This window comes from Ischnura elegans, chromosome 12 (assembly GCF_921293095.1).
Source record: "Ischnura elegans chromosome 12, ioIscEleg1.1, whole genome shotgun sequence".
Classification (NCBI taxonomy): Eukaryota; Metazoa; Arthropoda; class Insecta; order Odonata; family Coenagrionidae; genus Ischnura; species Ischnura elegans.
In genome coordinates this window covers 26136923-26151089 of record NC_060257.1, presented here as the reverse complement: position 1 = coordinate 26151089, position 14167 = coordinate 26136923, and the positions used below count along the sequence as shown (strand labels likewise).

Sequence of the window (14167 nt, the reverse complement as noted above, 5' to 3'; positions counted from 1 at the left end):
TAATATCAGATTACCATGGCGGACGCTCTTTACTGCTTCCTCCTAAAGATGCCTCATTGTCCCAAAGTGGAAAATAACCAGAGGGTCAGCTACAAGAACATCAGGGGTCAGGTTTAAGAGCATAGAGAATTTTGACGGTCAGGAATAGGAGCATTTCAAGCCCATTTTGTAAAAAGTAAAAATAATATATTTTTTAAATTTACACGTTCAACAAAAACGCAGTCTTAAAGAAGAAGTATCAAACCAATTACTAATTTTAAATTAAATAAAACATGAATTGAAATTGTTCCTGTAGGGATATGCATGCAAGGAAAAAACCTTAATGGGTCAGGCATTGGTGCATTTACCTATCATGACAGTGAATTTAAAACCGAGAAGTACAGAATACTTATTTCTCATTAGCTCAGGTAAATATTTTTTTATTGCAGTCATCATCATCTTCTGGTGTTCTGCCTGCCGGCAGGTCCCTTGCGCCAACGCTGTCTGAATTCTTTTCTGTCTCCGGACATTTCTTTGTAGTCTCCATATTTTCCTATTTTTAAGTTATCTATAAACTTCAGCCTTTTCCTTCCCCTTCTTCTGATCCCTTCCACCGTTCCCTCCAAGGCTACCTCCAAAATGCCATTCCCTGGCATCACATATCCCAACCAATTACTCTTCCTTCTATTTATTTAATCAATCAATGTTCTTTCCTCATCTATCCTATTCAACGCCTGCTAATTGCTCACTTGATCCGTCCACCGTATTCCCTCCATCTTCCTCCAAAGCCACATCTCAAACTCCCCAATCCTGTCCCTGTCTCTCTTCCCCATCGTCCAAGTCTCAGATCCATACATAAACATGCATAATAACATAAGCAAGATCAAATTATTGCCGTATACATTATTTTTTATACTAGATTTATTTTTCATATTTGACTTACAAGTCCATACTTTTCCTGAAATTATATTTGCAAACAACACAAGCAAATAATTAACGGAATAAGAAAAACGGAAAAAAATTAACTAGAGAACCATCAAATAATTTAAACATAAGGATGCGAAACTGCATGTTATGACTGATAGACCAGAGTAAGCAAGACATTCTGAAAATGTTCCGCAAACTTCAGGACAATATATAAGCAACACCTAAAGAGGACTTTATTCAATAAATAATTGTATACAATCTATACCTTTGATAGCTAGCATACAACGCATTAGGCTAATTATCGCTGGACGCTTACGCGCCCACAGGCGATTTTTCCAGGACGCTCACAATATTCTCCGAGTTCCTCAAGAACACCGAAATTTCTTGAGCATTCCAGGTTTTTCCATCTTTCCAGGTCAACGGACGCCCTGTGGGTGAGGGGATAGCTTACTCCGAACTAGTCACAGTGAATTTCACAGATTAAGAGAAGGCCAGAAAGTATTCGAATCATTATTTTGACTCAAGTGTTAACTTTGAAATCAGCCCCCGCCTTTGATGATGGCTATAAGTGAAAAACCCCTCGTTTTTAGCCGTCCCAAAATGGTCACAAATCGAAAAAAAAATTGCTAAAATTAATACAGACGTTATGCTACTCACCTCAGCAACGATAATGGCTGTATCTACCCTGTCTGGAGTTCGCCTCAGACTAGGTCATAGGTGAGTTGAGTTCACGCTAAACTGAAAAGTAGTCATCAATCCATACACGAAGTATCTGTCAGACCCTTTCCCTGGGTCGCCACGCAGTTGGAAGAATTTATTTTGGTCTGTCCAAAGGCCTGTATTTGAACTCGGGGCCCAGCTATCAGCAAACCAAGCGATCTAACGACTAAATCAGGGGCCTCCAAACTTTTCTATGTAAGGCCCATATTATACATTTCCCACTTATAAGCGGGCCGAAGGAATAAGAAAAAAAATAATTTCCAGTAATTTAACTTCCTCAAAAATTAGAGTATAAACATGGAAAATTTTGAAAATATCTTGTTGGGAAAATCAGGGTAAATTAAATAGATTCCTGCCTTTAGTTGCATGAAACCGAATTAGTGTGACGAATGATAATGCCGTTTTGACTCCAAAAATTCCATTAAAATCAGGTTCCAGATTATGTGAACCAATTGTGAGAATTGTAAGCAGACACACAGGGATTTGTTTGGCGGGCTGGATATGGCCCTTGGGCCATAGTTTGTTGACACCTGGACTAGGCTATCACGCTCCCCTTATAAGCATGCTAAAATTTTTGGCGGGGGAGGAAGGGGTCAAGTGGAGAATGGTTTTCTTTTCGGGGTACATTCACGTAATCACAGGCAAGAAGCCAAAACTTTTCTTCGGGGAAAGGGGGTGCCTGGGTGGTATGCGGGTTGCCTACACTGACTTTTTTCCAATTCAATACATAGTTTTTTTTCGTAATTCTGAAATTTCATCGCTAACTTTTGCCAGACTTTATGGAATGCAACAATATGGAAAATTGGAGTATCAAAGGACAGGTGCCCAATAAGTACTAGTCTCCCACCTGATATATCAGGCGTAGTCGCCGTAAATTAAATTTCGGGGGGGCAAGAGTTTGAAGCCCCCTGGCTATGTAATCAAGCTAAATTGCCGAAGGTGACAACCATAGTAGTTAAAGATCACATGTGGACAGGTACTGCGAAGCACCCACTGTCCACACGTGCGAGACGAAAGTAATTGCCGATTGAGATCACAGTCAACTTCGAATCGTAAATCGAGCTTAACAATTAGAGGAGGTACACTTAAAACAATATACCCTAAACATTTCAGAGGGGTTCGAAACCCTTTCGCCGCTGTTTGGCCTTCCTCTATGAGCAAAGTAATTCTATAAAAATTATTGACGCACATAGATCCTCATTTCGGTGGGCCAAGGGCCCCCTCCATTCCCCTATATTCAGGGGAGGATCTAGGATTTTTTCTGGGGGAGGCACAAGGGTCTGACATGCCTTCTCGTAATCAGTGTCCGGCGATACCTTGTGGAAATGTTGATCTCCATGAGAATAAACTATGAATGGTAAACTTCCACAAATTTTTATTTCAATACCGACCCGGTTTCGATAATGTCACTACGAGTCGAAACCGGGTCGGTATTTAAATTAAATTGTGTGGAAGTTTACCATTCATAGTTTATTCTCATGAAGCCTTCTCATATTTAAGATTAAAAACAAAACACAACAATTACTGCAGAAAATTTTCTCTTTATTTTGATATGAAAGTTATTAATATTAAAGGAAATGATTGAGGCCACGAAATAAACAACATAAAACGAACGCAATGATAACCGCATTAAAAATCTTGTCTATTTTTAAGTTTCTGGGGGGGGCCCCGTTGGAATGCCCCCATTCCCCCACCTTAAATCCGCCTACGCCTATATTCACTCCTAAAGAGACTATATACCATTAGTAGCTCTTAAAATTCACGACTTGGCCCCTTGCAGTGCTTAACCTCGGTGACTAGAGACGATCGCTCCAGTCGGTCTTTATTTATTTATTGACGAAATAAAATTATTTCACCATTAGTAGTACACACATCTGCAAGGCTTAAGTCAAGTATAAAATTTACAAACAATTACATGCATATATGAATATTGAAATTACCAGGATAAGATTCTTGGGAATTTCCAAGATAATCATTTAACTATGATAAGTACAACAATAAAACAGGGTCCAGGGGGTTAATAAATACTTAGAGAAGCATGGAAAAAATAGGCAATTCTAGTTGCCATCTAGGCAATTATCTTACAATGCATCCTCCAGATATTCATTAACACTGTAGTAGCATTTTTCAGCTAGGAGAAGTTTTAGTTTCTTTTTAAATGCGGAGAGTGAGTTGCTATTTTTTATTTCTTTGGGAACTTTATGGTAAAGAATCGAGGCAGAGTGGTTGGGACCTTTAAGACAGAGAGAAATGGAATACTGGTTTGAGTGGATGTTATTTCTTGAACGGGTGAGGTGATCATGGTAGGTAGAATTGGGAAGAAAATGGGAAGGGTTTGCTTTAACAAAGCAGGCACATGTAAGGATATACAAAGAAGGGAGGGTGAGGATTTTAGATTGAGCAAAGAAGATTTTACCTGGAGTGCGAATAGGAACATGGTACATAGCTTTAATAGGTATACTACAGTAACGTTCGTGAAATTCGTTTGGCCGATATAGGCCCTCCGAGCTTCCCCCTATCTCACGCGCGTGCTACGACTACTGGTGCTAACCAATAACTTAATATGATGGACAGGTAATAGTGGGCGGGGGTAGCTACCAATGTAAGGTTATACTAACTATTTTCAAATATTAACACTCCATTATTTTTATTTAAAAATGCCTACGCGAATAATTTCGTGGGGTTACCACCGAGCCCGTAGCGATGAGGGGAAAGTTATCCAACCCCTGAAATTCTGGGGGGATACGGTCTTAAGTGTTTTTTTTCAAACGAACCCCCTCTTGAAATGCTCCCTGCCCCAATTTAACCCCCCCAGATTTTTTTTTGCTACAGCCCTGGTTTGAACCCCTTGGTTCATCTCAACGCAGGCTAGTCCAATCAAAATTCCAGACCATTTCCTAATTATAATCAGATATGAACAGGCACGTAGCCAGGTGGGGATTTTGGGGGTGTAAGGCCCTTACCCGATTTTTTCCCGCGATAAATTCGCTGAGAAGACAATTAGCCCAAGGGCATCCATCCTCTGACACTCCATTTTCCGATATAGCTACATTTCATGTCTGCCAATAACGAACGATGAATTAAGCTGTAACCATTATGCAAACGTAATATATTGCTGAGTTAATGAAGGTATGGTTTTCTAATGCGAGCGTATTGACAACAATATATAATCATAGCCAACCCGCATACCTCAAAATCATACCCTAATCAAATTTCTGGCTGCGTGCCTGGATCTTAAATTGGTCAGCCAAATTGATTAACTAAAGTTCCCGATCAGGAAACACATGAAAATGAAGTTCGGACCTGGAACATAAATGGAACTTACCTATATCTAAAATTAGACATCGTAGAACAGTTTCGATGGAAACAATCGGTAGCTGGTACGTTAAGGTATGATTACATGGTGCATTAACACGTACGAGTTAATGTCTGATTCTATGAAAGATTTTGGTGGATCGGAGCATGTGCAATACAAATGCATGAATCAAATTAGAACAGGTTCTATTTTCAGTTCATGCATTCGCACTACATAGTTAGGTAGTGCACGGTGCATTTTGGCGTTCTACCTCGCGTTCCTTCACGTAGGCATTAACTTGTACGAGCTAATGTACCGTGTAAACAGTGCCGGATCTATGTTTGGATCCAGGGGGGGAGTAAAACTGGAAGTCTGGCGGATTCCCTCAGTCGACGGAGGGTGCGGGAACTTTGGAAATTTGTGATTTTCAAGGCAAAAAACAGCTGTTTTCGGCTAATACTTTGACAAAAAAAAAAGACACAAATGTGCTCTTAAGTTTAAAAAGAATTTGTAATTCAATACGTAATAGAGGTCAACTTACTCGAAAATATAACTAAAAATTTTTGTGCTCAATGGCAACCTCAAAAAATTTCGATTTTATCTAGTGCATGTTTCGACGCTGTGGGGGTACTATAGGCACCTTAGCCCAAGATCCGCCACTGCGTGTAAACAGGCCTTAAAACAACACCAGTTTGTTCTTTTGCCCGAAATTCCCTGACCAGGAACCTGAAATGTATTTTTGGTAGGGATATACCCTCGCTCCAGGAAGAAATTCGAGCAAATATTATTGTTTAATGTGAGTACTCACCTCTTCGACTTCACGCGTGAACTTGACGGGGCGCAGGTGGAACAAAAGAACGCAGACGTGGAGTAGGTTGATGGCTACGAAGGCGGCGTTCCAGAGGAACGCGTCAAAGGAGCAGAGCACAGCCCAACCCCAGAGGGCGAAGAAGGCACAACCCACCAGTAGGGTGACCCGCAGGTACAAGATCCCGTAGGCACCCCTGTGGGGCGCCAGATACGAGAGGAAGAAGAAGGCATTGGCCAACTGGAAGTAGACGTGGTTCGCCTGAGTCCAGCCCGTGCCGCCCCCCACGCCGCAGTTGTGCAGGTGACTGCTCGGCCACAGGCCCGCGCCAAACACGGAAGACACGAAAGACACATTCGTGATCGACGCCGTCACGTTGGGCCAGTCCGACGCACCTCCTCCGTCACCACCGACGGGTCCAACACCACCGACACCACTCGGAGGAATCGTGGTGCTGTTCTCCGGAGCAGAACTGCTCCCACCTCCGCCGCCTTCAACCGTTCCCGCTAGACTCAATTCCCCATTCACATCGGTGAGAGCAGCTGCGAAGGCACTGAATGACATGCCGCCTTCCCCTTTCGATGAAGAAGTCACATACACCACTCACTTTTATGTTGCGTTTTATTATTTATTTTTTTTATTAATTCGAAACTTTTAATAAGAACATGGGATCACTTAAAAAGGTCGAACCGCCTATCATCACGCGAAATATTTAAATATAAAAGACGAATCTTCTTCCACTACACGCCCGGAGACTCTTCATCTAGGTACATCTTCACTGGTTTTCCATCTGAGATGCGACTAGCGACTGCTACACACGGTCCCTGCTACATCCTTGTCCAGCATGCCCTGCAGAGAAAAACGGATAATGCACAAGGGAATTTCAGGATCCACGGCTCTACACGTTTTCACGACATGCACGAAAAATAAGGATCCAACACGATTTCCGTATGACACTACGCAAGCATGACATTTCTCCGCAGGGTATGGTATGTGTTCCCTAGGGCATAATAAGGGAGGCCTTTTGTTTACAAAACAATATTGTATGAAAAATAAATTGCAATAAATATGGATCACTATAAATGCTAAGGAAATTCCACGACAGACCCTCGCATTCCGTGCACGAGGGATAAATTTAGGGTAAAGTATTCCGAAAAGGGCTCTGGGTTAACAGCGGCATCATCAATAAACGGCACGACATAAACCAAAATCAATAGTATATATACTTGCCTTAAGAGGAAATTGAATCCGCTGATGCGGACTTTGATTTAAGTTACGAATGAAATGGATACGAAGGCGAGCAGCTTAACTTCATCTATCCTTATTTTACAAAGCAGAAATCACTAAATACAGAACAAAACTTCTTGTGCACCCAAAACTAAGAGCGTCTACGGTGGTCCTACACGCAAAACCGAGGAGCGAATGCGCATTCTTGATGCGTTGAGTTTCCACCTAGCGGAGGGAAGGTGAAACATGTACGCCGTCTGCTAGCGACTAGAGAGTGCATCAAATTCAGCTCCTCACCCCCTCATCAGGTGTGATCGTGACCTATTGCTGGATCACACTCCCAGATTTTTTTTCTGATCATCCAACCTTATCTCGAACTTCAAATTTTGTCTCAGTATACATATTCCGCCCTTTTCTTCCATATTTGCCGACGCACTGCCATGGCGAAGCAACTGTTTGCAACCGTATAGTGCCGATAAAAATGTTTGTAATTTGAATTTTGCTTGTTATAAGGAATCCACTTGTTTTCGATAGGTGTTTTATACATTTATATCATGTTATTAAAGAGGTATGCATTAATAAAAATGATTTTGAAACCCTTAATTCGAATGCGGCAATGGTATTTTTGCAGCATCATGATGCATTATTTTTTCTGGATGCTAATTCATGCTTTTTCATATGCCACTCATTAGTTCCAGCGCCGATTATTTATCCCAAATTTGTAGTGTTTTTATCACTCGGCGATTTTGCTTTAAAGCTAAATTTTATACCGGTACGAACAGCAATTATTGGTCTGAAAAAAAAGTTACGTTCGTTTTCCTTCATGAAATAATATCCAGCGACTTCTACTACACAATTAGAGTGGTTATATAATTTGTTTACATTACTGCCTAACACATCTCGATTACAGGAAGTTATCTTCCGCGAGCAAATTTCCACTATTGCTGCATGATTCAAACCTGGGTAGCTCCGCCTTAAGTTGTGTAAGAGCTTATATTTTCTTTTCACAATTACACTATTTACTTTCATGGAAGCACACTAATTTAAGCTTAAATAAAGATAGTAGACGCGGGAAACACTAAAAACAAGTTTCCCTCATCTCTCCGGAGTATCCCACTAAGCTTCTTTTGCCTCTCTATGACATTGGCCAAGCTAAATGTTTTGGGTTTTGAGGGGCCACTGGTACCTACCTGAAATAGACTTCCTTCCCCCCAGATTCTCTCCTTGGTATCCTTCTTTTTTAATTCGCACGTATGTTTTTAGTTTCTCTCAAGGGTTGGTTAGTAAAAGATTAATTAAGTAAGATACCTATTTAAGTAAGTTCTTTGCGAACGTTTCGACAATTACATATATTGCCATCATCTGATTGCCCCCCCCCCCTTTCCACTGGTTTTATTTTTGGGTTAGATTTGAACAGGCGGATTTAGGGGGAGCCACCCCCGCCCCCCAGAGGCTCAAAAGGTAGAAGAGATTTTTTATAAAAATATCAAAATTATTATATTTTGGGTAGGATGATTCATCACTCACTGCAGTGAACTAGTGATATATGTATAACTTTCAGAAATAATGCATCTGAGGTCTGATATGCTTAGGTTGCCTATTAGAAATCATCAATTACTTTTGACTTCAATTGGAATATGTACTCAGCTAATACTTCAACAGAGTGACCAGTATACACTGCTTACAATACCAGTAAATCTGTCCATGAAATGTTGAAGAAGTGGTGAAAATCCCAGAAACGACCCTCGTTAAGGGCAGAGTGAAAACTGAAATTAGTGTTATGCTACCCATAAGTTTCCGGTCAATTTTCAACGAGTTTACTTTGCAGAAATTCATTGTAAATAGAATTACTGGCAGTGTCCCATTTCATGCTCTGCTGCCAGGCTGATGTTGCTGGGCTACCAGTCATTACCTTGTTGCTCGCTATGGCCCAATCATGAGAATCATAGCCCAATTGCGAGAATCATGGGCCAATTGCAAGAAAATATGCTTTGGGGGGGATGAAGGGGCCTGAAGCGGGGACCCCCTCTCCCAGGCAATGGGGGTTCCAGGAAAATTTTTGAAAAATTACATGCCAGGACTTTTTACATTTTGGCACTAAAAATTTAACTATCAGCAGATGCAGTTACTATATGTCAAAACTAGACAAGAGTTTTAATTTTTTTTCCTCCGAGGCTAGAGGGGGGATCTATCCCCTCATTTGCTAAGGGGAGGCTTCCCCCCCCCCCTCCCATAGTTACACCACTGTTGCAGGGGGTTTGGTGGAAATGGCATTGTAGCATGCCAGTGCCTCAGTGGCAGATACATATGGGGGGTGCGAACCCCCATTGCGGGGCCACCCGTGTAGCCAAACATTGCAAAACCACTGTTTTATATCATAAGATGGCATTGTCTTTTATATGTGTATAATCACTTTAATTAAAACTTTCTTAGACTTTGCATGTGACTTGATTCTTTTTCATTGTAATAAAAGTAAAGGTAACTCAAGATATCTTTTGTGCCCCCCCCTCTTCGAGTTTTTTTCTGTATCCGCTACTGCAGTGCCTGGGTCTCCTTTGCTCGAGTTTTACAAAAGAGAACCACTGCAGTGGGGAGAAAGGAGTTAATTGAGCCTTGCCACTGTTTGTCTCCCATTTTGTGGGCAGGCTGTTTTTGGTCTGTTTCTTTGCCAACAACTTAATGCAATGTCAAGCTACAGCGCTGGGACCAAGTCTAAAAGGTGTGTGTAGAGATTATCCACTGAACGCAAAAAAAAACCATCCCTGCAGCGCTTGGTACAACTGAGCTAGACCCATGTGTGATTGCACAAAATGCAGACAGACTGACAAGCAACAAACTTTTTTTTATCAATATCACTTTGTTACTTCCACAAAATATTTTTTTTATTCTATTTTATTACCGGTTTCAGCTGTTTCAACATTATCAAATACAGAAAATATATTGTGGAAGTAACAAAGAGGCTTTTATTGATAATATGGAGCCCTTCCACCACGTACAAGAGTCAAGTTTCGATTTAGGCTACAAACTTAATATATATTGAAACAGCCATAGTAATTCTCCACGCTTATTTATCTCAAACGTTCTAAATGTTTAAACACATGTCATATCAATTAGCTGTCTGAATAACAAGCAGCAACCCTAATATATATACAGCTGGGAGGGGTACCATTTAGGATTAGAAATAGGGTTTAGGTAGGGGACTCATTATGACGAACTTTGTAGATATTTTGCAGAGGATAAGGGAAAATATCGGAAGAAAAGGGCGGATTTTTGGCTCACAGGTGATTGGCTCTTCCACCACGACAACGCACCCGCCCACACCGTGCTGTCCATGAAGTGGTTTTTGACAAAAAACGGCATGACGCAAATTGTTCTAAAGTGGCAGCATTCAGGTCAAGGCCATCGCACAAGGTTAAGGGGAAATGGAGGGAGGGACTCGCATATCAAGAAAAGGTACCCGAAGTGGTTCCCCATCTTCCCCTCCCAATGAATGACAAAGGAAAGCTTCTAATAACATACAACTCTTACCATCCATTGGGACACATCGCAACTTGTGTACTTCGACCCAATAAGGCAGCTGACCCATTTATAAGACACATTCCAGTTATACACATCATGACCAAGTGTTGCGAATAAGAAATGCATAAGCACCGAGTTCAGAACGAAAGAATCTTTAATTCCACAAGTACAGTTTTGTGGTGAGTTCCATTCCCCCGGCTGGGGCACGACTGGCGCACGACTGCAACCACTGCGACCGACTGCGAATGACTGTCTTGCTTCCGACTGCCTGCCACCGGTGAACTCGTGCGGCTGGCGCGAGACTCGCCTCCAACTTCAGCATAAGCCACACAGCCAAGCTGGCGAGCCGGCCTAGCCGTCTTGATAATGCTGCCGTCGCCAACACCAAGCTTTAAAGTTAGCTCCAAATGATTGCTAACAGTCAGCCGATACCTACTCCTCAGCGCCCAATCAAAGGGGGGACCCCAAGCAGTGGCAGATCCAGGATAGGGACAAGGGGGTCTTAGTGGGGGTTAAAATTCCAGCAGCAGTGGGGGGTCTGAAAGAATTACCATTCTATTAGTTACCCAAGGGGGTCCTGTAGCCCTCTTAGCCCCCACTTAGATCTGCCACTAACCCCGAGGGTCCCAGACCCTGGGCCACCCAACAAGCATGAACCTTCCACCAATATTGATGTAAATCTCACAAAATCAGAAAAACAGGAATAAAACATCATGTATGAGGAGATATGCAGAGAAGCTGGGTTGTTTTCTGGCTAAAATGTAGTCATCAACATTGATGTTAATAAATAGTGTTTACTGAAGATTGTGTCACTTGTATTTCCTGTTATTGTTACAGATTGAAACAGTGAGCCTCGCACTAAAAGGGCCCACGGGCCACCCACTTCATAAATCTGGCCCTGCTAATCCTCTTTGTTTTAGTGTGCATTAGGAATGACTAATGGCAACCTGAATGGTTCTGGTCGCTAAAGAAATGAAGTGAACATTAGATGAAGCCTCACGGTGACTCAACTCAAGTTGCCTCCTGGCTGGACCATTAGTGTTGAAGACAAGGTTTTATACTCTGAAGCATTCATTTAAAAGATGATTACCCATTAGTATTTGGTATATACCACCACTAAGTACTCCATTTAACCCTTTCGAGATGGCGGAGTTTTCATCTTAGCATGACTGCTGTACTGAGTCCCAAGAGACTTCTTTCTTGTGGTATGGAGCATTTTTGGAGGACATTCGTTAAGAAGGGTCTCGCACAGAACCTTTTTCGACCCCTCCCCGCTGGGACTCCACATTATCTTGGACTCTGAGAGTAGTTGTGCTCCCTCCTTTCCGGGTCTACGACCCTACCTGCGGCATTGGCTCACGGTCAACTTATGTATTGCTTATATGTATTTAGCACATGGATAATTGTTGCTTGCACGTAAATTGTAGACTTTGAATTGAATTCAATTTTTCTGAGGATTGTCAAATTTTAAACGAAGTTCTAAGGCCAATATTAACGCATTTAATGCAGCAACAATTTCCATGTATATGTTTATACAGAACTCGAGATATAAGTTAATATTTATCATAGAATATCGTTTAAAAATTGTAAACGCAGCTCAAAAGACAAAGAATTCAATTCTTAGTTTATATTTCTTGAGAAAAGAACAAATATTTATTTAAAAAACTGACTGGATAAACAATTGCATGACCCTTACCTCTAAGAGGGGTAATAAAAACGAGGGGTCAGGGTACCTGCTCCCGGACTCCGAGGGTAAATCCTAAACCCTGTAGTGTTGGGTCCCGAAACAAAGACGTCGTACACCCTCGACTGTCATAAAGGCAATTGTTCACTAGTGTAAGAAAATCTCCGACGAAAATATACGGCTTTCCTCTCCTGGGTCAAGAAACATCCACACATATATTTACATCTTTAGTAGGGAAAAGGTTAAAGAACTGGTTGTCCCAATTAACCAGAGAAAACTTGAGATAAGTCTGCCATTAGATTCTGTCTGGTATAACTGTTACAAATAAGTAGCTGCCCAGATCATTTGGAGGCCGAAATAACTGGAATCCACAATACAAATATCCTCCCTTTGCATGAATTTACTTAATAAGTTTTTACTCTAATACAACTGGGCCTCAAAGATTGGTCTCATGTTCAAGAAATCTTCCTGCATCATCCCAAACTACTTAACCCATCAAACTCTCGTATCACCTCTTTATAAGCAAGAGGAATGCAAAAAAAAAAAATAAGGATGATACAGTAAAACCTCTATGCAATGAACCTCTTTACATCATAAACCTCCATACTTCATACCACCCTTATGGTCCCATCAGATTTACATGTAAATTTATTGGCAAACCTCCTTGTAATGAACCTCTTTATCTCATAACTTAATACCAAGGTGACACCCCCGAGACTTCCCAACTACCTCTGCAAATTGTACTGAGACAAGTAGACCATTAATGCAGCCAAGATTACGTACATGGAATGACATTTTCAGCAATAAATGCTTCACGCTTTTTTTTTCTTTTACACCTTTAATATGCTGTAATTTTCACGTTAAATATTAGTTGTGGCCTTTTTTTTCAAATGAGAGCATACCTAACAGTAAATAAGAAAAAAGGTATCCTTAACTATCCTTATCATTTTAACTGACTGTTGAATTAAGAGAGATCACATTGTTTTCTCTTGAATCATGGTAAAAATCATGTGATAGTGATCGCTTTGTGTTATCATTAAATAATAAATATATGTTCACTAATGCATCCATGATTGTTTAAATGCATAAATATAATGGTTTAAAAGACAGTAGTGCCTTTCATTTCCAAAAGATATGAAAAAATTGAGCATATCACTAAAACCTCTCTTTAGTGAACCTCCACACATCAAATTGCCCATATTTTGGTCCCCTCCATTACGATATAAAGAGGTTTTACGGTAATTTTTAGGAGCAAGTCTCTAGAGTCAAGCGAGTGATTATCTGTACATGAAACAAATGATGAAGGATATGAGAGAGATAAACTACAGTGCAACCTCGATAAAACGACACCCCACGGTGCACCAATAAACACTCGCTATAGCGAATTGTCGCTTTACCGGAGGTGGTGCAAATAATAGCCAATATACCTCATATTACTCCTTTATTTTCTCGCTTAGACGTGTTTGGTGTTTTTTTGGCCATGGTGTGTACCATCAAATGCTTTCTATTCATGCAACTCATGGATGTGCGGGTATGCTGACGACTGCTTTCTGCCACCCGAGGAACAAAAGAAGATCAAGCATTCGCAAATGCTAATGCCACAATATTTTCACCAAAATTAACTACTTATTTATCGAACGACAGTTCACCACATAAATTTGAGACTGAGCACTCCATTAACTTCATTTCTAACAGATCGCAAGCAATTACTGAGATTAAGGAGTCTTGGTGTAAGTTTTTCCGGCGGTGAAACCCTCGCTATGGCGAGAGCCAACACCAAAAGGGCCTCGTAAAAACGAAATTTTTAACATGCTTATTATGGGATGAATTGACAGTGCATCGGCTATCTCTCGTAATAGCGGGGGTCTCGCTATAGCCCGTACTCGCTTTAACGAGGTTACACTGTATGTGCCCAAGAGAGAAAAGATAAGCCTATAACAGAACTGAGAGGAGAGCTGCATCATGACAATGAATGGTTGGTCACAGGGTAACCTGGTTCACCACTGGA

At 41.1% G+C, this 14167-nt stretch overlaps 1 protein-coding gene across 6 annotated transcripts in view; it reads right to left on the bottom strand.

Annotated features, from left to right (window-relative positions):
* LOC124168859 (blood vessel epicardial substance) overlaps window positions 1-6574 on the bottom strand; it is a 246818-nt gene extending 240244 nt beyond the window's left edge. For all 6 annotated transcript variants that reach the window (XR_006867000.1, XR_006866999.1, XM_046547213.1 and 3 more), the window contains exon 1: window positions 5730-6574. Coding sequence is in view for 4 of the 6 variants with exons in the window: in XM_046547213.1 (XP_046403169.1) it covers window positions 5730-6293 (564 nt within the window). In the remaining 2 variants the exon portion in view is untranslated. The remainder of the gene's footprint in view (window positions 1-5729) is intronic.
* Between the last annotated feature and the right edge of the window lie 7593 nt (window positions 6575-14167).